We start from the raw sequence: 25,827 nt of genomic DNA, 5'->3' as shown, positions 1-25,827 counted from the left end.
AACTATTATACCAAAATCCATCAAAAGCGATTTCATCATCATTTCAGCCATAGGACGTTCACTGCTGAAGATAGGCCTCCCCCAATATGCTTTCCATGTTGATCGATTGGTAGCGGCACAGAATAAGTAATAGTACAGGTAGCGGCCTGCGTGCAGCGCTTCCCTGCTACCTTTATGATGTCGTCGGTCCACCTTGTGGGTGGACGCCCCACGCTGCGTTTTCCGGTACGATTTACGATTTTAGTACGATACAAAGGTGTGCTGGGTCTAAAACTACTATGCTGGGATGGTGGTTCCATCCCCTTTGATATGGTGTTAATATTGATGAAATGACTTTCTGTGATCAGTCATAGTAGAAAAGCGGATTGTATCATTATAGACAATATCCTGATTTATGAAGCATAGCTGATGCATAATTACACCGTAATATACGAGTAATGGAACTCGTATATTACGGTGTAATTATTATGCACCCTCCCACCTTAAAATAGAAATAAGCTAGCACCGGGACCAGAATCATTTTAATTATCTAACTTCTTACCTAGCCAATTTATTAGTTAGGTAAATGTACTCGTACATCAATGCAGTCTTATTCTACTTTCAATAAAAGTTTTAAACTTGTATCAAATACTTTATTTTAAAACATAATTATCATCTAAAAATAACTTACAGAGTAAAAAGGTGATTAAGTTATCATTTAAATATGGCTGGGCTGTATATATAATTTTAGTGTTTAAATACTATCTCGAATATGTATAATAGAACCCTATTATGTAATAATAAATCACATAATACCTACACAGGGTGTAAAAGTCAAGAACGGCAATAACACCGTGCATTCCGGACTACAATACACCAGAAAAATTCTATGAATCTAATATCAAGTACAGACTGAAGATATAGTAAGTACAGGCACAACAACACAATAAAACATAGTAAATTATACAGACGAGAGAACCCCAAGCTAACCAGTGGCATCTTATGCCGTTGTAATAGGTGTGGTTTTGCTATAATAATACATAATATCGTCTAATGCTAGATTCTGTGCATCAAAATTCGAAATATGAAAAAAAATACATCGCGTTTGGGACATTTATATGAATCCATGGTTGAAATTTCCAAAATATAGTCCAATATCCAATTTATTATCTCCTAAACCATATCTATTCCAGAAAATATTAGGTCCTTCTTACCCATGAAATTGCCGTTTAGCATTTAATATTTTTTTTTTTTTTTTTTATCCACAACGAGGAAGCTCTTAGCCTGAATCTCACCTGATTTAATTCTAATTAAAATATAAAAATAAATATAAAATATATGTAATGTAAAAGTCCATGAAATTAAATAAAAAAACAATAAACAAACAAACTATAGTATGAACGGAATTAAATACCTACTACTGAATATTGATGAAAAAACAGCAATTTCATAAGTCAGGCAGGACTAAAATATGAAACAGACTAGAGTATACGTTTTAAATTGTATAGTATAACAATCATGGTTACTAGTTTACTTTTTAAACCACTTTGGTACTTTACTGTTTTTTGAATTTGATGAACCTCTTGTGGACCTGTTTGAAGATTCACCTCCATCCTCTATCTTTCTTCTGCTGGGTGCTCTGAAAAAAATATATAATTAAATTATAGATTTAGCTTTGTCCATCAATTTTCACTGGCACGGTGTTGCGTGTTGTTACAATCTTTTCAAAAGCATTTGATATTTGACGCCTCCCAGCATTATTCAAAAACTTTTTTAGTGTTTAGGGATAATAAATAAAAATTAAATTTATGTTTAACCTACTATTCAGATGTTTTTTTGCAACTGAATCATTTATGCATAAAATAATTAGCTTTGTTCGTAACTTTGTTATGAAAATGTTGATCTGAAGTAAAAAAATATATGTACATTAAAATGTTGAATTAAATTTTCAATTTTTTTCATATAAATTAAATCACCGCCAAGGATGGTTCAGTCAGACAAGAACTAGACACGATATGCGGAATGCGGAAATAATTTTTAAATAATTAACTTTCTAAATTTTTTTTGTGACATCTATTGACCGGCCATCCTCTGTAATAAATAAAGAAACTCAATCACAATATATATAAATAACATCATTTTATTACTAAGTTATCAACACGAGATTTTGTGTGGAAATGACTTTAAAATCAACATACCTGTATTTAGATGCTAAAATACTAGCTGCATCACTTGAAGTTTTCTTTGAATATATTTCTTCTTTGAGATATGTCTGGTTTTCATTATCGTCCAACCATTTAAAATGCATATGAACACAAGGTACGAATTTTGCATCAATGAGAGTCATATTAGGATCTAGTGTCTCTTTCAAAGGTGTTGTATCTGAAATAATTTATAATTAGGTAGGTATTCTTATAAATAGTAAATATGTATAAGCAAAATATTTCCATTGTTAAAAAAAATGATATTCGATTTCTAATATACATCCACTTAAAAGATCAAAACTAAAGATTAGAACTTTCAAATCCATTAAAAGTAATATGAAATTGTATCAACAGTAAATACAGTAATTTATTAATAAAAAAAAAGATACTCACATATATGAAAAGGTTTATCAGGGCTCATCAAGTGACTTTTGATAAAATTCATAACATCTTGAATGATGTCAGTTGGTGAAAATACTCCTTGAAGTATAATATGATCTGGAAATTGCACTCGAACAACAACATTCTTGTATACGTTCAATTTTTGCTGTGAAGTCTGGAAACATTAAAGTTAAAGAGGGTATTAGATTCACATTATGAGATTTTTAAAACACCTTCGAATTGCTATATAAATATTGTGCCATCGTCGTGGCAAAATGCCACGGGCCCCCAAGGGTCCCGACCCGAGAGGGCCCTGGCCCAAGACCCTAATCGCAACCCCTTCCTCCTCTGCTTCAAGAGAGCCTAAAAATTACAGATGATATAATTTCCAACTATAATTTCTAACTACTGTATCAGATATGAAACTATCTGTGCACAAAAAAGGCAATTGCATGTGGCATTGGCATTTCAGAATCAATAATTGTAGAAATATAGATCTGTAATAAAATCAATGTAATATTTGATACCTGTTGTTCTAAAGCTTGTTTTTTTGAAGCGGTGACAAGGGGTGTATTTTCTAGTTCTAAACGATTTTGTTGCAAGTCATGGTATAGTTTTCGAACTTCTTCAATTGTCAATTCATAAAAGTCATCAGGGAGATCATCTAATTCCTCTAATGCCTCTTCTGGTTGCATAAAAGCTATAGCTTTTTGTGTACCCAACTGAAACGGAAAGAAGTGTATATTGTTACAAAAGCCTTTAATTCATATGCAATATGCAAGATGTTCAGCGCAACGTTGCCGGAAGGTAGGTGGGATGGTCTGTCACCACAACAGGAAGTCATGCAACAAAAAGCCATAACTGGGAAATTAGTATGACTTACAAATGTGACTTCTTCTTCAATATTTAATCTTCTTTCTAGATTTGCTTGAGTACTTGCAGAAAAGGTACTTGAAGGCTCTTGTTTTAAATTTAATTCACTGTCCACTGTTGTGGTTGTCTCCTGATTGCTGGGTATGATAGGTTGCTCAATAGTAACTGTTTCTGGCTTTTTATCCTTTTTTTCATTTTTCAGCAATTTGACAGGATCAAAGGCTGCTTGGTTATCCTTTGAGACATTTGAAGGGCCTGGATAAGATTTCTCATCCGAATTTGGCTGTGCCTCATCTGTTTCCAATTTTTTGGTAATTTCACTGTGCTGTTTTTCAGAAACTGGTCGCCGGTAGACAGCAGACACATTGGCTTGTCTAAGTGAAAGATGAATACCAAATTATTAATCAGTATAAATAATCATCAGTAAAATATTGATAGCTGTATTTACTACTTACTTTGCTTCCTCAGCTTTATTTAAAAGTCTGAGAATGGCCCTGCCACTCATGAGTCCCAACTGCCGCAGAGTTTTTCCTCGTAATGCAGATTCTCCTATAACTTCTTGTCTCATGTAAAGGATTGTTGGTTGCCTTAGAGTCTTAAATTCAGTTGGTGCCAAGGTAGTTATAAGTTCAAAAAGAGATGTATTGGGAGAGAAATCTGCAGTTCTTCGTTCACCTTTAATAAGAAAAATAATAGATTAGTCAATAATTTGTAAAAAAAATCTATTTATCATGGTAGAACTTATGAAATTTACAAAAATGAGCTGGTATTCTATAAAGACAATGTCAATCTCAATAAGGAAGGTTAAAGAAGTTTTGAATGAGTAAGTAAATATCAATTACATACCATCTTCTAACATCAATCCAATTGTGACCATAGTTTCTTCTCGTTTTCTTTCAGTTTCAACCATTTCAAGCATTGCTTTGTTAGGCAAGTTTGAAAATCGGATACTAGTGGTTAAATCAAGTATGTGATTATGGTGCTTAAGGTCATAATCAGTTGCTTGAAATCCTTGTTTCTGGCAAACATCTTCTAACACCTGTTAAGTTACACTTTATGAATTACATGTATTAATAGGTAATACAAAAATAATAAAACTTTGTTACTTGTTTGAACTTGCTTCCCGTGTTGCACTTTTTTCTTCGAGATCTTTTTTCTTTGAGCTTAGGGCTATATTTATGAGAGNTCGTCAATGGGTAGCGGATTTGGTGATAGATTGGTGCAATGGTGTCATGGAGCCAGTGGCGTAACTATAGGGTGGCAAGTCGGCAAAATGCCACGGGCCCCCAGCCCGAAGGGGCCCCCGGTCAGAGGAAATCTCAATTCCCAATCTGGGGGCACGGCAGTGCCCCCACCAAGTCGAGCAAAAAAGCGGCACGGCCGTACCATCCTTTTCTCAAAGCAATTCAGGCCATTTTCGACTGCCTGTAACTTNACACTAAATAAATAGACACATTTGACTTACTTGTAGAATGATTGTATCTGGTGTACAATGGATTTTTTGCCTTCTGCCATTAGGGGTTAAAACAATAATATCCTTAGACATTGTAGATTATTTTATCTGGCTACCAAAATAACTACTCCTATCTGAAAAAACGTAAATACACGTTTAAATTTACAAAGTAAACCTGTAGATTTTTTGTGTAATAGAAGAAGAAACTTTAAATTACTTACGTACCCAGTTGATTATAGGTAAATAGTACAATACCGATAAATAAATAGTTATTATATATTTTATCCAAACATGAGTCTCAATTTTTCAATCACAAAAAACTCATTGATTCCGGCCGGGCTGTCAAACTGACACTTATTTTTTTAATTGTTTTTTTTTTTGGGTTCAACTTGTTCGTTTTTCCCTAATAAACAAAATAGTAAACAACCGCCATGATGGGCCGGATTGGGCCGATGTTGCCACATGGTACCGATTACCCAGGAATTGGGATTGTAATTCCCTGATTCGCCAACACATTAAGCCTAAATGGCCGACAATTTTGTGATTTTTTATTTAACTAGGTAATCTTAGTTTCAAATATTAATTATTTATTTGTTTTATTAGTCATCCTAAACTTAATTACACGATGCAATGAATGATATTAATATCTATCCCTCCCTTTCTCTTGAGTTTCAGTAAAGATGTTGCGCTTTTTAATCCAGTAGTAATAATAAAAAATTATACATACTTACTGGATCCAATTTTTGCGCGCGGGAAACAAATCAAATCATCCTGCCCCCGTAAAGTTCGAGTCGAGATGGCTGGATCGCCACGTGCGGTAGGTACCTACTTGCTGCGCGTCGTTTTTTTTATCCAGGCTATAAATCCACAGCTTTCATATACATAACTAGCGGCCGCCCGCGACATCGTACACGTGGATCCCGTTTTACCCCCTTATGGGTGGAGTTTCATAAAATCCTTTCTACGTCATAACATCTGCATGCATGCCAAAGGACACGGTTCATATATTTTTGGTCCAAAATCCAACAAAAAAAAGTGCTGTATTCTGACAGAATACGTCTGCCTTAGCATTTGTTACTATGGCACCAAAGCTGTAGTGCTGTGCGTCGAGTATTTGAGATCTAAAAGTCATCGACGCGACGATTCATACATTTTTTGTTCAAAATCAAAAGTGTCGGCCAATAAAAAAATAGTGCAGTATTCTGTCTGACAGAATAAGTCCGCCTTGGCATTTGTTACTGTGACACCAAAGTTGTAGCACCACTGTGCGTCGTAGTATTTGAGATCAAAGTCATCCACGTTTCATATATTTTTGGTGCATAATCAAAAAGTGCTGGCCAAAAAAAATGTGCTGCATTCTGAGAGAACACACGGCAACTTCGCTCTCGGTACTAAAGAAATAAACCGACAGTGACCGACATACGCGGGTGGAGCGCGAGACCAGCGGTGAAGGGTTGAGGGAGGGTTTGTGGTCGGTCTCCGGTTCAAGCCAAGTCAGTCGGCCACTAAACTCCTCGTCCTGTCATGTAACACTGTTGAAGCCGAGACCATTAAGTTGTGTCGCCTGCTAGGGCAAGATCGTCTCCAGTTTCCTCTCCTCGGTGATGGCCAGCGGGCCGGGGGCGCCCCCACCTGCTTTGCACAGGTCACCAGCACCGTCGGACGGGAACAACTGTGTGCTAAGCTGCTCCTGTCGCCCCCCTTCCTGGGGGGCTTCTAGGGCCGGGAGGGGCTGTGGTAGAGAAGGCTTTGTCCGGAACCCCAAGGCAAGGTACTTCATTTGTTTTAGTAAATAGTTTATCTCGTAAATGTTAAAAAGACAGACTTTTAGAACTCAAATACTACGATGCACCGTGGTGCTACAGCTTTGGTGCCATAGTAACAAATGCTAAGGCGGACGTGTTCTATCAGAAATATCAGAATACAGCGCTTTTATTTTTTGGCCGGCACTTTTGATTTTGGACCAAAATGTATGATGTCCTTTCAGCCTGATCCGTCCAGTGGTTTAGCTGTGCGCTAAGATGTTTTTTATAGTTATTTATTATCATTGGTTGTGCGCTCTTGGTCAATATCACTTTTGACTGATTTCTCCGGTCAAAAGTGGTTATGAACAAGGACGTTAGTCAAAACCACTTTTAGCTGCAGGAAATCAGTCTAAATTCATACAAAGTGTTAGGATTAGTGAAAATTACATGGAAATAATTAAAAATGTGTTATAAAACCATTTTAAAGTCTATTTTTTATATAATTTGTGCATAAAACGTGATCACACCTACCTTAGGTACCACAGTAGTGTTGCTTTTTATTTCTTATCATAGGTATTTATTGGGCATAATATACAAGGTGGCCAAAACAGTGAGGTCTAAAAGAAAAATTTAGATTCCTTACTCAAGGTGACTATCGGGGATCTAAATCACCCCCATGAGCCCCCATGTATGTTTTACGATTTTGCTTTTTTTAGGAGATAGAGTTAATTTTGTGATATTTTGAAATTTTATGACCTAGTAGGCTTTAACGTTTTTTATCTTTTTTTTGGGTTGACTTTTCTCAGATTTCTTTTTTTTGACAGACGCGTTATTAACTGCAGATGTTTGAAAAAAATAATCACCTTACTATCTTTGATGCAAGATACAAAATTTTTGCTAGAAACATAAAAAATATGCTTTTAGCAGAACACTATCAAATTTTCAACATAAAAGTTTAAATAAAAAAAAGAACTTCCATAGGTCCAGAATGATTTTAAAAACTGCGCCGTTTCCTGAACTTTCATACATAAAACATAATAATACAAAAAAACATGTACTTAATGGGCCACTATGTCCTGTAATCGCTCCACTAAAGTGGTAAGTCGCCGATTCCGTTACATGTTTTTGACTTTCTTAGAGTGAATGAATATTGGTAATCCTCTAAGTTTACATTAAGTACGTAGAACTGATTTAGAGACTATTGTCTAGTAGTAACTGGACAGAACATGTTTTTATTCTCAACGAGGAAGCTCTTGCCCTTCATCACACCTGGTGGAAACTGATGATTAGGCTGCAGGTGGAAGGAAACTTCAACTACAGAGGAACTATGGCTTCCTACCTTCAAAATATCACAAAATTAACTCTATCTCCTAAACCAGTGTTTTTCAACCTGTAGGTCGCGACCCTAACGCCCTTAGTCAAAACCACTTTTGACTGGAAAAATCAGTCAAAAGTGATATTGACCAAAGGCATCAATCAAAACCACTAAAAACGATTATGAGTTTTGACTGTAACATATTATTATTGTATATTAGATAAACATGTTGCCAGTAAGTGCATGTCGTGCTATCACCTGAATTGTGTGGTATGAAATGGTGTATTTCCCTATGTCATTTGCCGACAAACAGTTAATTGTTTTAGAGCTCATTTACGTTGTATAGAGTAAGCCTACCGACCTCTCGTTTAATGAAAGACAGTGAGATCTGTGTCTGTGATCAGAATCATTGACGTGACCTACCTACAGCTTTCGAAAAAATAAACAGTGATCTTAGTTTAGATTCTTTAGATTGTCTAACAAATTGTGTATTATTTACCAAATAAAAAGAATGGATTTCCATTTTTTTTTCTATTAATATAACTGAAAATAGAAGAATAAGTATAGTGTCATTCTCGACAACGAGCTGGCACGGTGCGCTGGAGTGGTAAGCATTGTGGTTGAAACTTGAATAGGTAGCGCACCGCCTGTGTTTGAGTCAAGCCATTTTTTGATAGATTAAAAAAAAACTTCACCGTCTTTTTAGTTTTGGTCTATATTTTAATCCCATTCAGTGAAATATAATATTTTCAATATTACGAAACTTCTCCATTAACGTTACGTACTTACTAATAAGGATATACCTAGACTCCTTTATAGCCCAATGACTTTAAAGGTTCTTCTTCGCTTCGATTTGATTTANAGGCTATACTATCAAAAATACTGTAAAATTATTTAATAAATATTTAAAACTGGTGGTGAAGATACACTATAAAAAATTAAAACGGTGCAAAGTAGGTAGGTAGGTATAATACGTACCTAAAGATGACCAAACCCGGTACTCTGCCCTACCTACGTAGGTAACTACCTACTATATGTTTTTTGAGGTAGTGTTATAAGTAGCTAGGTAATTAGTTAAATGTATGGTAAGTAGGTAGTTATGTAGTAGGTCCTTAATTGGTGTCTTGTAAAATTACTTGTCACTGTAATTAAGTTGATTGTTGTTCCGGGCATGTTGTTATATTTATTGTTGTAATAATATGACCGAATGATTTGTTTAATATTTTATATCGAAAAGAGAATATTTATAACCATTTAAGAACGTAAATAGACATTAAAAGTAATCAGTACAATAAAAATTTTAATTTCTTAATAATTATGAGACGGGACGTTATTAATACACTGATCATTAATATTAATTATGAACTACTTTTATAGCCATAATGCACATTGATCACTGCAGATTAGGTAAACTATGCAAAACACAATTATATTGTCCAAAAAATATATTTTATTGTAGTAGACAACACGAGGACGCGCGCTCGGCGCCCAGCCTGCGCTGCGCGCGCGTCCCACAACAACGCTTCGCTATCTACGTCCAGCTCTCTGTTTTAATAATTGGAATAATTTATTTAATAATTACAACGCTCTTTTATCTGTCCGTATTTTAACATTAGGTATAACTAACTTCGTCTTGTATAACTTGGTGTAAGAACAGCCTTCAGGAATTGAAATAAGGTGGCGCAATATACGCCTCACAGCACTGTTTCCATTTCTACTCGTGTCCGCTCTCTGTAAATGAAAAGAAAACTCCAGTAGAAAAAAAATACTTATAGATTCTAGTCATAGGTACTCTCTCATCTGTGTTATCATTCTAGTTAAAATACTTTAGGTATGACTTTCCCGAAAAGTTCTTAATTCTATGATTCAAGTTTCAAACAATTCAAGCAAGGAATCCCTCTATGTATTACTCGTACACTATCCATACTAATTATTATAAATGCGAAAGTAACTTTGTCTGTTATGCTTTCACGCCTAAAACACTGCACCGATTTTGATGAAAGGGATGAAAATAGGGTAGCTTTTATTCCAGTTTTTGAAATTTCACTCGGGCGAAGCCACATAGCCGCGGCAAAAAGCTAGGTTTATTTACAACTTCTCGCGAAAATTAGATGGGCGAATTATGATAATTACCCGACTGCGCCAGAAGGAGGGTTATGTTTTTTAATACTTACTACTGTTTAGCTTGAATATCATAATACTTTTAGCGAATATAATAATTTATCGAAATGAGATGGTGTCGTGACCGTTCTTATTCTTACTGTTTAATTCCACACATCAGTTTTAAACACAAGTTAAACAAGTTTGCCCACCCAGGTTCGAAGTTCGGTTGTCGCACTGCTTAGAGTTGTTTGCTTTGAGGATCGTAAAGTTTGCCCTAGTTTGATTTGGTTCGATGTTTGGACGATTGAATTACTAGAACCACCTGGACACAACACAAGTCTTATGGGTAAAATATAAATTAGGTAAAATAGGTAGTTAAGTAAGGGCTGATTTTTCAATCGTCAGATATTTTTTAACTGAAGAATAACCTTGTCATTTTGACATATTTCCCGTACTAAAACTGTCAATGTGCCAAACTTATTCTTCAGTTAAAAGTTATCCGACGGTTGAAAAATCAGCCCTAAGTATTCTATCAAGATAAAAAAGTAATGATCCAAGCCATTAAGGTTAGTAAACACTTTCGTTTCCTGAGTACAAATCTCAATAATCAATTATTTTATTGGTAGTTGTGACCTTGTGAGCTTATATAGTTATAAATCACCTATAAATCACATTGTCTGGTATCTCGTCTCGTAATCACAGTATATACTTATATTATCTACTGTGTCGTAATTAATGAAGATACAGTTTTTTTTTTAAAATGGGGGCTGAGAATAACGTTTAAGGAGAGTCATCAAATTAAACTTTCGCGTTCCATAACAATTATTATTGTTTTAAAGTAGAGAAACACGGGTATAAATGCGTAATTTTTTAATGAGTATTTTGTGGCTTGACGTTTCGACTGTGTTGTAACAGCAAGCTGTGAGTTATGTTTAGGTAAGTACCTACTCGTAAAAGTCGTGCTATGACCCGTGTTTCTCAGTATTAAAAAAACAGTCACCAAAGCTCACCTTGCGCGTAAGTCGCCGCAAGAGAGCGGACGGTCGAGGTCTGGCAGGAGGTCGGCCGGCGCGTGCAGCGTGCGCGGGCGCGTGGCGTCGTGCGCCTCGCCGCCGGCCAGCAGCGCCGCGGCGGACGCCAGCCGGCGCGGCGGCGGCGCGAGCCCGTGGGCCGCCAGCGCCGCCGCCAGCTGCCGCGCTCGCGCCACTGCTGCGTCGCGCTCGTGTCGTGCGCGCCATACCTGTGTTAGAGGAAACGACATAAGAAATTACGGCTCCTTATACCTTTAGCGCTCCTGCACACGAAGCCGCCACCGCGCCGTCGCCGCACTCCTACACTGTTAGATACGCGCCGCGTAAAGCACACCACCGCGTCGCTCCCACGCCGTTAAAGCATAGTTTAACGGTCCACTATACTGTTGTTAGTATACAGGGCAGTAGCGGCGCGGCAGCGGGTATTACACGGCGCGTATCCACAGTATAAAAGCAGGGCGACGGCGCTTATGGCGCTGTGGCGCGCGCGCCATACCTGTGCAAGGAGAAACGACTACAAATTACGACTCCATAATGTAGATATAGTCCTGCACACCGTATAAGGATACGGTTACTTATTTGTAACATGAAGTTAGATATTTGACGCGTCCTATAACAAAATACGAGTAAATCATTCTAACCTGCGCTGCACAAACTGCAGAACGACAATGTCCACGACCTCCAGCTCCAAATCCTCGGGACGCCGCCTCTACTACGGCTCCGTGGAACGATAAAGATTGCCCTGAAATCATAAAATGTGAAAATAAAAACTGTAAAATAACAATGATTGATGATGTGTAGAGACGGTATCCATCATGGAAAATGAGAGAAGGCTATCCCTGAAGATACTTAGACATCCGCGTGCAGCGAAAGTACAGTGCATGGATTTAGCAACTAGAGAGACCAGAGATAAACACGAAGAGGATAATAATATACCTAACGCATAGGTTTATTACCCATCGAGAGAGAGACAAGGGCGCAACACGAGCCCGCGCTAGAGGCGGCGAGGTGCGTCCGCATGTAGCGGAAGTACACGTGCTCGAGCAGCAGCAGCAGTGCCGCGAGCAGGATGCCGGCCATCAGCAGCAGGAACGCAGACAGGAACTGCTCCAGGGCCAGCGGGTCTGACGACTTGTGCTCTTGTTTATTTGGCTTACACGTACCGGTCATCCAGTACCTGCAACCAGTCGTTTCATTAAAAGGTAACTTAGTTTACTCATGAAAGTAGTTTAAACGTAGTGTAACGCTACGCTTAGTAAACGGAGATAAGTTCTATTCTACTTATTCATTTATTACGTACCTGCGTAATCTTTCAAGATCTCCATTAGACCGTAAATCAAGTAGCCTTTTGTTGAACATACTGAGGTATTTAGAATTACGAGTAAATGCTAATCCGTAACCCGACATGGCATACCACGAACCTACAGTCAAAAGTCTGCAGTCTTCGTCCTACAACACAAATAGACAGCAGTAAAAATATTTATCAAATAGGAAATCTAACATTATGTACCTATTAAGTAACTGAGTAATAGAACTTACTTGAGACACCAAATAATCTAGCACAGTACCATCGTAGATAAATGCATCTAGCTCCCCTGTTAGTACACTCGTAACACCTGCGCTCACTGTGCTACGGTTGTACCTATGAATGTAATAAAAAATAGGCAATGTGATTAACAATGATTGTTCAAAGGACCAAAAATTATACTTATACATCTAGTAGATCTACTTACTGGGTCATATAGGCATGTGGCTCTGAGAAGTATTTGGCCAGAGTGGCATCGGTGTGTGACCAGGGCACTGTTCCAAATTTGAGTGCAGGCCTGTGTGTCAGCGGCCGCGATATCCGAGGGTCGTCAATGCCACTGAGCTCGTGAAACTCTTCTCGAGTTATCATGAACGCGGCTAAGTTGGCAGTGTAAATAGCAAGGAACACCACAGCGAACATAGCCCACATGTTAGTCATAAACCGAGCAGTAAACCCTCGCGGTGAGTCGACGTGTACAGATGCCTGTTAAAATTTATTGATTATACAGGTTTGTTCTAAAAAAAATTCACTAACAAAATTGTAAATGTATTTTCCTACCTACCTGAAATAGAACTGCCCATACAATCCAATACGTGCGGCAAAGAGAAAAACGGTTTTGTGGTACACGTTTTGAATTGTGCCCAGTAGAGCAGTCAAATCCACTTGGTGAAAGCCATTCGAAGAAGAAGATTGAAAAAGTAGCTGCTTGAATTGCGACGGCTCCAACGAGCATCCATGAAGCGGTGTCGAAGGGTTCAAGGAATGCCGTGGGTGAAATTATGCCAGTACGTTTGGCGACCACAATAGCCACGCCTGTCTCCATGAAAGGCACGCTAAAATCTACAACAGCTTCTCGATCGGAATTTATTATCAAAGATGTTAACACCTGAAAAAAGAAATATTAGTTATCAGTTATGCAATAAATGCAATAACTGCAATAAGCCTGTAAAATATTGGTTTTTAATTGTAACTGCACTTACCATATCCGTTTTTTTATTGACTAGATCTGCTATAAGTCCATTCCATTTGCCTTGATGGAGCGTTCCCCAACGACCGTCTTCGACTCGTACCAGCTCGTAAGTGAACCCCAGTTGTTCTGCTAATTGCTGTAGCAAGTCGATGCAAAATCCACTGCAGCATTGATATAACGAGCTGTTCCCGTGCGCAGCCCCTGCTTCTAAGCTAAAAACAAAAGTAAAACGTTTCACAAGCGTCTTACACGCCCCTGTGATGGCAAAGAGATCAAGTTTTACATGCAACACAGAACTCTTCAATTATTTAGGCCAGAACAAGGAAACATGTTAAGAATAAATTATACCCAGCAACATCTACTTCCGGAGCAACTCTGCAAATGACTCCCCGGTCCAACGAACAACGACCGCTGACAGGGTCTGGTGGTGCGAGGTTTATGTAAGGGGGCTCTTCCAAGAACGTAATGCGCATGTGAAACTTCTCGGGCACACCTTGAGGTGGCGTATGTAAGCCACCGGGCCATACAATGTCCTTGATTACGAGGCGTTCTTTTGGATAAGAATTCCACGTCCCAATTTCTTCCCATACCAACTGTAAAGAAGACAAACTTTTAGTTGTATGGGAAATACATGTGTTTCAATTTTGTGTGGTTTTTTTGCTGTGTGACTAAATTGCTGAATTAGTCACTTACTTGTTCTCCAATCGCAGGTCTGAGATTCATGATTTTAAGCTCGGCAGCCCGGAGTTCACCATCTGGAGTAAATTCGATGTTAGGCCTGCCCGCTTCTCCGTCCACGCTAACGTTGCGTAAATGCCGATAGAATCGCTCGCCAGTCGACCACCGCGCTTCACCCGCGCCTGCGCCGCCACAAGATAGTCGAGTCCCCAGGGGATGCCTTATGTTCTCAACATCCGAAATATACGATTCAACGCCGTAAGCGAACACTTTTACGGCCGTTGCGATTTCAGCAATCAGCGACGAACTCGACGTATCAAAATGTACACCTGTAATTAAACATTTTGTAAGTTTGTAATTTCTTATTATTTTTCTATTAGCTATTAAAGGGATTAGGGACTTACCAAGCATGCCCACAGGAAACTTATTAGGTTGTTGCATTGAACCAAGAACACTCTGCGTAACGATCCACACAAAGTTTTCTCCTGTGAGATGAAGGTCGCCGGCAGTGGACAGTATGTCAGCAGCTTCTTCTCGAGTGGCGTAAAGTAACATTACCCGAGCTTCGCTTGTCACCAACTCGTTCAAATCTGACGGTCGTTTTACTACTACCGCATTCAATATTGTAAATTTGAAGCGATCCTGAAATATCATGATTAGGGAAATAGGGATAAAGATCACGCTGAGTCGTACATGAGAATCAAAAAATTCAATTGAAACTTCAATATACCTGCAATGCTGTGACCCTTTCTCGCACCGCTTGTATAAAATCGTCGTGTCCAGCAATAGCTGAGGTAACGACGCTAAATTGATGCCACTTATATCGTTCTAAAATAGACAGCATAGCCGCTGTTTGGTGTTCTATGGAGGGCGCCAACTGAAGACGCAGGGATGCGTGTGACGCCCGTTTTTCTAGACCGCTATTGTCTGCGTTCCACGCTATGACCTTCAAGTATGAGGGAGGAGGAAGGAATAATATTAATCAAGAAATATTTGCTTAAGGAACTACTATTTTCACTTAAGAAAGTAAAAAAACTTTAAACTTACAGGTATTCCAAGATATCCCGCCAATTGTAAAAAATACTGAGCAGAGGCAGTAGACCGTCCGTATTGTTCATGATTCATAAGATAAAGAATGGCCGACACGTTAACCGCCAAAAATTCTTTACAAAGCGAGTCCAGAATAGCTGGAAGCAACAGAAGTAAGATTTAGATATAGAATGAAGAAACTACGTTTTATAAAACTACGTTTGTTTTAAAAAAACTAACTTACACATTGGACTAGGCGTCAGGCCTTGTGTAGAAAGCGTAACATTTAGACGCACTTGCGAGAAGAGTTTTAGTTTGCGCGGCAGTTTAGATAGTGCTGCCTTTTCGGCTTTCGTGTAGTCGCGCGTGCCGAATGCCTTGTGCGGCACGACGAGCGCTGCCGTGATGACAGAGGGCGGGCGAGGCGGCGGGGGGGCGGGGGACGTGCGCGGGCGCCGCAGCCCGTCGCCGCCGCCGAGCCGCACGCCGCCGCCGCGCACGCCGTCGCGCCCGCCGCCGCCCACGCTGCCGCCGCCGACCTTGATGCCGCCGCCGCGCTCAGCCGCCGCCGCCACCGCTACCGCTGCCGCCGATAGCGCGCCCAGCGCCGCCAGCGCCATCAGCGCTGTGCGCGCCTGCATCTCGACTTTTGATGCTAGAACAAATGTAACTATATAAATTGATTGTCCCAGCTATCTTCCAGTAGAATTATATTAAATTAGAATACATTAGGACATTTTTTACTCAATAGAGGTCATTATTTGTACAGCCGTATTTCGTCTCAATAGCTTATCCCTACTAGAATCCAGCTTAGAACTAACGAAAAGGTATTATCCCGTTAGATATTTTAAACATAAGTTATTTTATTAATACTTATAACGTGTACCTATCTAGTCAAAAATCTCAAAATTTTACCTACCAACTACCATTAGCTTTGTTTGGCATCTGCTAGCAGCTTTAATTGGGGTAGGTATGACCTACGCTACGGATATGCTACGTGTTACAGGAACATGGCTACAAAACTTTACGCTACGCACGGGCTACGGCTACGAAAATCATAAAACATCGCCGTACTACGGACTACGGATGTGCTACGTGCTACAGAAATAATTTTGACTACGACAGAGCTATATGCTACGGCTACTGATATATTCAGCAGCGCCGTACTACGGGGCTACGGATATGCTACGGTTGCTACGTCAGCTACGTGTTACAAAAATATGGCTACGGACAGAACTATATGCTACGGCTACTGAAATCATAAGTTCAACGCCCGTACTACTCGCTACGGATATGCTACGGTTGCTACGTCAGTTACTTGATAACAGAAATATGGCTACAGCAGAGCTTTATGCTACGGCTACTGAAATCATAAGTTCAGCGCCCGTACTACGCGCTACGGATATGCTACGTCGGCTACGTGTTACAAAAATATGGCTACGGACAGAACTTTATGCTACGGCTACTGAAATCGTAAGTTCAGCGCCCATACTACGCCCCACGGATAATAATATGCTACCTACTGACTGTTGCTACGTCAGCTACTTGATAACAGAAATATGGCTACAGCAGAGCTTTATGCTACGGCTATTGAAATTATAAGTTGTCGCCGTACCTACTACGGGCTACGGGTGAGGCTACGGAATGCACAATAATGCTACGAATTTGGGTAGCTAAAAAAAAGGTATTTTTCTCTGCTACGATCAGGCCTATGAAGAATACGAATAAAACCCAAAAATGGAGTTATAGTTTTTCATCTCACTAAACATATTGCAGATTTGATTTAATCAACCTGGTTAGCTGATAGGAAATAAAAGCAGCCAGTGCATTTCGCAGCATATGCTGTAGAAAATCAAAGTACATTAGTACACTATTATACGTAGGTACCTACTTAAGTATGTAAAACAGTAGATGAGTATTATTTCTCTCCTTAAAGTTAGCTGGTCGTCACTCTACCACCTCCGTCGACAAAGTCATGAATAAAAAATATAAAACTTCTACTTTGTTTACATTCTTTATAGTCCCGACGTGAACTACGAGTAAAAGCTTCTGAAACTACGAACAAGGCCATGCTACGAGAGCATACCTATAGAGTAAGTACACGCTACAGCTCTGGGCTACGTTGCAAAATCTACGGCCTTCAGAATAAGCTATGTTACATTTTTAATATGCCTACATTATTTTATGCTACGAGAGTTGCTTCGAATAATATTGGAGATCAGAAGAACCGCGCTGATTCGAATACGAAAAATTATAATCTCTGCTAACCAACAATTATATTTAAGAAACACGTAATTTGTACAGATCATCATTATGATCATCTCAGCTCTTACACTTAATTTTACAAAGCGGAACACTATGTGGGTATCTTTTAGCTTTTCGGATACATTGTATTCAAATAACTTCAAGGTCCTTAGAAATCTGATACCGCTCCTGTAGAGGCGGTTGCCGGGCGTGTCGCGATAGTAAACAACAATTATAAGAGCTGATGTCCCTTGACGATATAGGTACCTAGCTGTCTGTTGCAATTCACGAAGGCGAGTGAGCTTTACATGTGCGGTAGCTCGCTACTGTTCGTTTTTCATAAGCTTTTGATAGACTTACACTATCGTTGTGCATGTAACACACAAGTAACTTCGTGAGTTGCAAGAATATACCTCTTTTCTCCCCTCCCGTTTGTTTTAAGTTGCTAATAAATTGGTATCTTAAACGACTACACCTACTTACGAGTATATTGGTTGTTAGAATAAAAAATATATCTAGGTAAATGAAATAACTAGAGATCTAAATAACTAACAAAATAGTTCGATCTGTTATTACATTATTTTTAACAAAAGCACAATTAGCAAAGCAAATTAGAACTTGATACCTACTCGTATTCCTACTTTTTCATTTGATGTTATTATTTTACAATAATTAAATGTGTAAGAGAAGTAAAAAAAACGAGAGCTAATGATAGATAGAAAACAACCAAACTTTCAATCAAAAGAAATTAATAATAACAACTAAATGAAGTAATATGTAGTCCCTAATAATGTAGGTAGGTATGTGTAATACATAGCTACATAAGAAAACTATTAATTTTATTAATAACTGTTCTACCTACTGGCTTAGGTTTTTTTTTCAATCATAGCCTAATAACAACCTAAATGGAATAATATGAAGTTCCTACAATTATATTTAATACATAGCTACTTACATAAGAAAACTATTTACAGTTAGTTTTATTAATAACGCTGTTCTACATGGCTTATGTATTCTAAGTTACCGTGACAAGCAGTTCTTGTCAATTGATTTTTGGTTTCGATGCANTCGATGCTTAACCAAATTGTTTATTAAGATGATAAACAGTTTTATAGGTAAACATTACACCCACCAATGTGCCGAGGTAATGGAGTTCCCACGATCGAACAGTCATCACTACCATACATGGGAGTAGTTGTATCACTGTATAAGCGTAATATTGATATCGTACCTATAAGCGCGTTAATCGGCAATGGTGGTAGCGGCAGCGGCGGCGGCGCGGCAGCGTGCGAGCAGCTATCCTCATATACTCAGGTGGCGGCGCGGGCCGACATGGGGTCGTTCGAGGACGGACAGTGGCGCGGCACCGCGCCGCCCGGAGCGCGAGCTGTGAGGCACGCGTGTTTACGTAAGCGCCACGCCCCGAGCCACGCTCCGGCGATATGGGGCGCGGCGCGAAGCGCGTAGCACCTCCAGTCGCCGAGCGCCGACTGGCGCGCCCTCATCCCTTGTGCAGCCTCCTCCACCGCGCCTGCGTCGCCCACTTACAACCTCCACGCCTCCTATTACATAATAAGACTAAACGTCGACAAAGCTTCACCGATCCCTGTAGGGTCAGACTAGACGATAAGGGATGCGGTTGCTACCATTAAGTGCGGTCGGAATGGAGCCTCTCCCTTCAAATTGGGCACTGAATAGCAGCGGGAGCTATTAGATATTGCTTTACCTTTAACGAAGTACTCAATTACCTACAGTAGGCTTGATTTTACTGTAGTAATAGCACAGCTAGTTATATTACCTAGTACTCGTAGCTACTTATAATTATTATTTTTCTGTGGTGCGATGGTATTACCGTGGTAATAGGGTGAGAATAAGACGAATTGCACGCTATGCCTGTATTATTTAATGACGTAATGAAATAGTCAACTTAAGTAAATATGTGTTTTAAAATAATTTACCTGAGTAAAGTGGTATAATCTAACATTTCTTTCTTGACGTAGATACCTATAATAATTAGTAGGTAATTAGGTATTAACTTCAAGCGTGATGGTTTATTAAATATATTTGTTACGGTGTAAATGACCACTAAACCGATTTTGATGAAATTTGGCATAGAGTTTGAGCCCCGGGAAAGGACATAGGATAGTTTTTATCCCGGTTTTTGAAACAGGGACGCGCGCGATAAAGGTTTTCTGTGACAGACAAAATTCCACGCGGGCGAAGCCGCGGGCGTAAAGCTAAGTTAATATGAATAATTAATTTCCGGTTATTATGAATAATTACCTCATGATTTGGTAAATGTGATTAATATGAAATAATTTTTGTATGTATAAAACTAAATAGGCGGCTTAGAGATGACCCAAGGGCCACCCCCGCCGCACCTAACCTATTTGACACTTTAAGCATAACATTATTCTTCGGCATCATGGAAAAGGAATATTTTATGCAAAAAACATTCTAAACCCATTATGCCAAATTATAATCATATATGATATCAAACTAGGTGGACCGACGATCTGGTGAAGGTCGCGGGAAGAGCCTGGATGTGGGCAGCGCAGGACCGTTCATTGTGGAAAACCTTGGGGGAGGCCAATGTTGTCCAGCAGTGGACGTCATTTGGCTGAAAAGAACGAACGAACGAACGATGGTATCAAAACGTTCAAATGTGTGGTTGTGTGTACTACCTGTTCGCGCTATTAAGTTTGCCGGTCCGTGGAATGCGCGTCCCCTCCCAAAAACCCGATTAAACGCAATTAGCTAGTGATTAAACGCAATTAATGTGTCTTATTTTACGCAAATACACAATTTTTATCAATAATAATAAATAAAAAATATTTTAAATATAGTTTGTTGAAGTTATAAACGCTTTTCTTCGAGTGACGTCATATCGTCAGCGGCAAACTTATCGCGAACGGATAGTACCTAGGTACACGAAGTGATTCTCTTTTATGATATTTGTTAGTATTAAGGTTACATTATTAAATAATTCATTTATTACTTTTACCTCGACTGTCGGTAATTATTCATAATAACCGGCGATTATTAATAATTTTCAATTTATCACATTTCAACTTAACCAATCCTAATCGAAATCCGTCCGTCAACTGTCAAATATCAATGTTTTTGGTCAAAATATTTGCTGTTTTTACATTTTCATATTGTTTTTAAGACTATTTAAACAATATTAAAGCGTAAACGCATCGGAAAAATCTAAAACTAAATTAAATTTGACAGTTGAAATCCGGATTTGGACAAGGATTGAGGCCGTGATTGAGGGAAACGGGCGTTAGACGTCACGTCCCGCCTCTCTGTAGGTAGGTAATGTATGACGATATTTTTACTTACGCTACGAGCCCGCGAAATCATTTTTTGTGAAAACCAAGCAACCTAGATAATCTTGAAAGATGTGAGTGCAGATTAAGAATGAATTTTAGTGTGAGAAACATCATATTTTGTAATACTTATTGAATGTATTGTTAGAAGCTTCTAATTTTAAGACAATAAAACCGTGTTTTACCACAGAATAATGTTTTACTTAGCAACTAGTAAACACTTATTGCCACACATGCCTCGGGCAGGAAAACACAGAGCCCCGATTACGGTAATTTTTAACGTCTCCAATCCAGACGCGCATCATCGATTCTGCGATACGATTGGTCAAAACAGCTGACGTACGCTGTTTTTTTTTTGTTTTGACCAATTGTATCGCAGAATCGATGAAGCGCGTCTGGATTGGAGACGTTAAAAATGACCGTAATCGGGGCTCTCTCTGGTATGGGTAGCTTAGGGTTGTGCACAGATATGGATTAGTAGTAATCTCAAACCGGTACCTATTGCTAATATACAACGTGTCCCAAAATTCAAGGATAAGCCGGCGCCGCAGGATGGACATAGTCATGACTACTTTAGGAAAAATAAGGAAAAAAATATATCTCAATTATTTTTCAAGTTACACAATAAATTGCGAAATTCTTCGAAACCCCTTATGATATTTTACATTACCACGACTAAGTACCATTTTTCAAATATTTCTGTTTTTTTGTTTGTATCGGCAACTTAAGTAGTGCTGCTGTCCACCCCAATACTCAAAACCCCCAGAATCCTTGCAGTTTTTACACAAAAGTTAATCAAAATATGTTATTTTCTTAAAATTTTGAACGATTTTTACTTTCACTCCACTTTGACTCATCGTTTTGTAAAAAAAAAGTATGAACACTACTGCGGCAAGTTTTTTATAAAGTTGACGCAACTATCTAAGATTCCAAAATGGTATAATACTCTAAGAAACCTAGTCCCAAAAAAGATATGCGTACCATTTTTACAAGCACTTCGCTTGTTAGTTAGTATGGGTTAAATCTTGCAACTGAATTTAAAACCAGTTCTCCTCAACCGATTGAGCTGAAATTTGGTATACTCGTGTAAGTACGATGAAAATGCAATATTATGGTACCATTGAGCTGCATGGAGACTGGAGGTGGCCATAGGAACTTCTAAACGAAACGGCGGAATTGCATCTAGTTTGGGTTTGTTGGACTTGTCTTTTCGAGCACTTTAGTGCTAGATGATGTCCAGGATCCTGATGATGAAGTCAGTTATAATTTTCAAACGAAGTCAAGCTTGTTTTTAAAAAAAGTTTTTTTTTATTACAACTTTATTTTAAACTTTTCAGTTGTTTCTCAATCTCATGGCCCAAGTGCTCGGGAAGACAAATCCAACGAACCCAAACTCGATAAGCTTCCGACGTTTCGTTTAGGAGTTCCTATGGCCAGCTTCTGCCACCTCTTGACTTCATTATCAGGACCCTGGACATCATCTAGCACTAAAGTGCTCTAAAAGACAAGTCCAACGAACCCAAACTAGATGCAATTCCGCCGTTTCGTTAAGAGTTCCTATGGCCACCTCCAGACTCCATCCAGCTCAATGGTACCATAATATTGCATTGTCATCGTACTTACACAAGTATACCAAATTTTAGCTCAATTGGTTAAGGAGAACTGGTTTTAAATTCAGTTGCAAGATTTATCCCATACTAACTAACAAGCGAAGTGCTTGTAAAAATGGTACGCATATCTTTTTTGCGACTAGGTTTCTTAGAGTATTATACCATTTTGGAATCTTGGATAGTTGCGTCAACTTTATAAAAAACTTGCCGCAGTAGTGTTCATACTTTTTTTTTACAAAACGATGAGTCAAAGTGGAGTGAATGTAAAAATCGTTGAAAATTTTAAGGAAATAACATATTTTGATTAACTTTTGTGTAAAAACTGCAAGGATTCTGGGGGTTTTAAGAGTTGGGGTGAACAGCAGCACTACTTAAGTTGTCGATATAAACAGAAAAACAGGAATATTTGAAAAATTGTGGTCGCGGTAATGTAAAATATCATAAGGGGTGTCAATTTTCGTCGAATTTCATAATTTATTGTGTAAGTAAAAAAATAATTGAGATAGATTTTTTTCCTTATTTTTCCTAAAGTAGTCATGACTATGTCCGTCCTGTGGCGTTGGCTTATCCTTGAATTTTGGGACACGTTGTAATGTAACAAATTATGTACCTACTATCTTCATCCACAGGGATTCGAACCCGTGTCTATAGTATAGCCGAGCAGTTTAACAGCATAATTTTGCAGCCGTAATCAATCCATCATTGTGTACTTTATCATAAGTTTAATTATCTTTATTTTGGGCGGAGATCGTGGCAACATTTTCGCGTACTTATTTTGGCTGGAACGAACGAATGAATCTAGACATAACCGTGGTTCTGGCTGGTTCAGCTTATCTTACGTTACTTTCCACCTACTATTTCCTATATTTCTTAAGTAATGTCAAATATAAATAATTCTCCATCTGTACATAAATTATTTATATTCAACAATCTAAAATAGTAACCTAAGTAATAATATTATGGCTATCCATTTAATTCAATTTTGTGACTAATGAAACTACAACGCGAAGTGGTTCAGTGGTTGGTCCTGTTTATGAATATGAAAGAAAATGTACGTGTTAATCCATTTAGGAATATTGGCATCCAAAAATATCGTTTTTAAAATGTCTGACTGAGGTATGAATCTTGACAACAACTCAATAATGCGTTAATAAGGGGTGTAAAAAATACAACACAAAGTCAAGGCTGCTGTCAAATATAGATTCTATCACGAGGCGCGCGGGCGCGCGTAATAACACTCGGCTAATATGTTTACCCCTTTAGTGATAAAAAGTTAAAGAAAAAAAACATTCTGATATCTATTATGTAACCGCCGCCACGCGGTACAATTTGGTCTCATATAATCGCAGTCGTAAGTCTTGTTCGCACTAGTTGGGTAATTTAGTCGAGTGGCGAGTAATTAAGTAGCTAAACGTATCTGAATAACAAAAATGTAGTCGAGTAGGTTACTAAATCGTTTAGTCGAGCCACACTATTTTTTTTATATTTTCACAGGCGAGTAGCAACCCCCACCACGCGTCCCTGCTCACTGGCACATCGCCGGAGTCCTACTAAGCTAATTAGTAGAGTTCATAATTATAAAAAAACACTAATTACCTACTCGACTAGGTACTGCAACAAGGCTTTAGTGCTTGGCACATAAACGTCGTGATCAATTTTTTATACTATTTTTTTTTCGGGGAAAAATGCATGCATACCTTCACAGGATAAGGTAAGTAATGTGGTGGTCCCCTCATCGGAAGGAAAGAGGTATACCCACTAAAATAATCCCGGCCTTAATTGGAGGACTATGATGGTCAGGAAAAAATCTTCAACTGTCACAGTCCCTGCCGGCGATTGCCTGCATACAAGGAGATACTTTTTTTACACCCTGTATTAACTCATTATTAGTTTTCGAATCTTATCGCGATTAGGGTTGCCAGGTGTCCGGCCTGTCCTTTTTATGTGGTTGCCGCGCCAGGCGAAAGTCGAGCTGCAGAATAATATCAAGCGCACTCATCAGGATGTTGGGCAACCGATGATGATAGAATTCACTCGTAAGCTATGACACTAATTGCGTGACATGTCCGGCTTTTAGGGTAAAATGTCCGGCCAAATAAAGCACAGAGTCCGGCTTTTGTGTTTTAGGACCTGGCAGCCCTAATCGCGATACATACCCTAAAGTCCGGTCGTCGAGCAGATAGAATTTCGTACAATGACCCCAAGCTACCCATCCTAATCGCTCGTGCGTAATTATACAGGGTGTTAGGTAAATGGGTATATGAGCCGACACAAGCCCATGTTAACATGGGCATATAAATGGTATGGTGAAGACAGAAATTTGATATCATCATTTTCATTTTTATAATTTTCATACAAAATAAATTTTATAAAATCCGATTTGTATGAGAAATAAAATAATTAAAATGAAGATATCAATTTTCTGACTTCATCATACCATTTATATGACCATGTTAACATGGGCTAGTGTCGGCTCATATGTATACCCATTTACCTAACACCCTGTATTGATGTCGTGACTGTGCGACAGGTGGCCGCAGTGAGTGTGCAAACGCGACAGCAATATAATTACGCGCGAGCAATTAGGATGGGTAGCTTGGGGTCATTGTACGAAATTCTATCTGCTCGGCGACCAGAGCCCCGATTACGGTAACTTTTAACGTCAACAATCCAGACACGCTTCTCGATTCTGCGATACGATTGGTCGTTCAACAGCGTACGTCAGCTGTTTTGACCAATCGTATCGCAGAATCGAGAAGCGTGTCTGGATTGTTGACGTTAAAAGTTACCGTAATCGGGGCTCAGACTTTACCTACACACATTCAAACAGCGTTATATGAATATACATATCAATGAATATGAAATTATACAATGTATGACATGTGATATATTTTTTGGTGGCAGGTTCCAGAATCTAGTCTTACTAATGAAAATATTATCTAGCTCAGCAGGCCTTTATAACTCAAATTTTAAATTAAACAATTGTATCATAATCTTTTTAGGACCTTTTAGTGTCTAAGTTTTAGCAGCTAGGACAACATATCAACCAAGCAGGTAGTTAACTTGAATTAATTGTAGATAGTGGACATTACATTCATCATGACAGAAAACATTTCAATTCGTAAATTGGTTTAAGTATTAAGCCATAATATTATTACAAGATAAATATTACGAAAGTAAAAAAATATTCAACAAAATTTTGGTCTTTTCAATAAATTTTGTTTGATTATATACTTTGGTTTATAATTAATTTTTGAATGTATACACACTAAGTTATATCACAGATCATATACACAACCAAAATAATTGAGTTGTACAAAAACATGCAGTCATTTGGTTTTATCATTATGTA

The 25,827-nt window shown here is 38.6% G+C and overlaps 2 protein-coding genes across 3 annotated transcripts; both read right to left on the bottom strand.

Moving 5' to 3' along the window:
- Positions 1-635: 635 nt before the first annotated feature.
- LOC114364178 (tether containing UBX domain for GLUT4) lies at positions 636-5,232 on the bottom strand. 2 transcript variants are annotated; one of them, XM_028320202.1, is made up of 10 exons: positions 5,116-5,232; positions 4,903-5,024; positions 4,284-4,476; positions 3,893-4,112; positions 3,448-3,811; positions 3,092-3,286; positions 2,577-2,739; positions 2,178-2,361; positions 1,280-1,618; positions 636-1,222 (listed from the first exon to the last, which is right to left on the bottom strand). In XM_028320202.1, exons 2-9 carry the CDS (start codon positions 4,981-4,983, stop codon positions 1,510-1,512), a joined length of 1,509 nt encoding a protein of 502 aa, XP_028176003.1. In that variant the 5' UTR covers positions 4,984-5,024; positions 5,116-5,232; the 3' UTR covers positions 636-1,222; positions 1,280-1,509. The 2 variants fall into 2 exon arrangements, with proteins under 2 accessions (XP_028176003.1, XP_028176002.1); XM_028320201.1 differs by having other exon boundaries at positions 649-1,222; positions 5,112-5,232.
- A 4,256-nt stretch (positions 5,233-9,488) lies between these two features.
- Nmdar2 (glutamate ionotropic receptor NMDA type subunit 2) lies at positions 9,489-19,003 on the bottom strand. The gene is made up of 16 exons (XM_028320203.1): positions 18,765-19,003; positions 15,534-15,944; positions 15,308-15,447; positions 14,991-15,206; positions 14,665-14,902; positions 14,276-14,589; positions 13,931-14,175; positions 13,593-13,794; positions 13,175-13,498; positions 12,818-13,095; positions 12,624-12,726; positions 12,385-12,533; positions 12,041-12,261; positions 11,726-11,826; positions 11,064-11,293; positions 9,489-9,681 (listed from the first exon to the last, which is right to left on the bottom strand). Exons 2-16 carry the CDS (start codon positions 15,928-15,930, stop codon positions 9,645-9,647), a joined length of 3,195 nt encoding a protein of 1,064 aa, XP_028176004.1. The 5' UTR covers positions 15,931-15,944; positions 18,765-19,003; the 3' UTR covers positions 9,489-9,644.
- Positions 19,004-25,827: the final 6,824 nt, after the last annotated feature.

Source organism: Ostrinia furnacalis, unplaced genomic scaffold, assembly GCF_004193835.3.
Source record: "Ostrinia furnacalis isolate ACB-3 unplaced genomic scaffold, ASM419383v2 OfSCF7356, whole genome shotgun sequence".
Taxonomy (NCBI): domain Eukaryota; kingdom Metazoa; phylum Arthropoda; class Insecta; order Lepidoptera; family Crambidae; genus Ostrinia; species Ostrinia furnacalis.
Note: the sequence above shows the minus strand (reverse complement) of the source record. Positions and strands in the feature narration are given on the sequence as shown.

Coding starts and splice junctions, on each gene's coding strand:
- LOC114364178 (XM_028320202.1), bottom strand. CDS start 4,983: ATGTCTAAGGATATTATTGTTTTAACCCCTAATGGCAGAAGGCAAAAA. Junction 4,113..4,283: donor TGGATTGATGTTAGAAGATG/GTATGTAATTGA, acceptor TTCTTATTAAAG/GTGAACGAAGAACTGCAGAT. Junction 2,362..2,576: donor TGATAAACCTTTTCATATAT/GTGAGTATCTTT, acceptor AAATTATTTCAG/ATACAACACCTTTGAAAGAG.
- Nmdar2 (XM_028320203.1), bottom strand. CDS start 15,930: ATGCAGGCGCGCACAGCGCTGATGGCGCTGGCGGCGCTGGGCGCGCTA. Junction 15,207..15,307: donor CGGGATATCTTGGAATACCT/GTAAGTTTAAAG, acceptor TCATACTTGAAG/GTCATAGCGTGGAACGCAGA. Junction 12,262..12,384: donor GATCTTGAAAGATTACGCAG/GTACGTAATAAA, acceptor GACTGGTTGCAG/GTACTGGATGACCGGTACGT.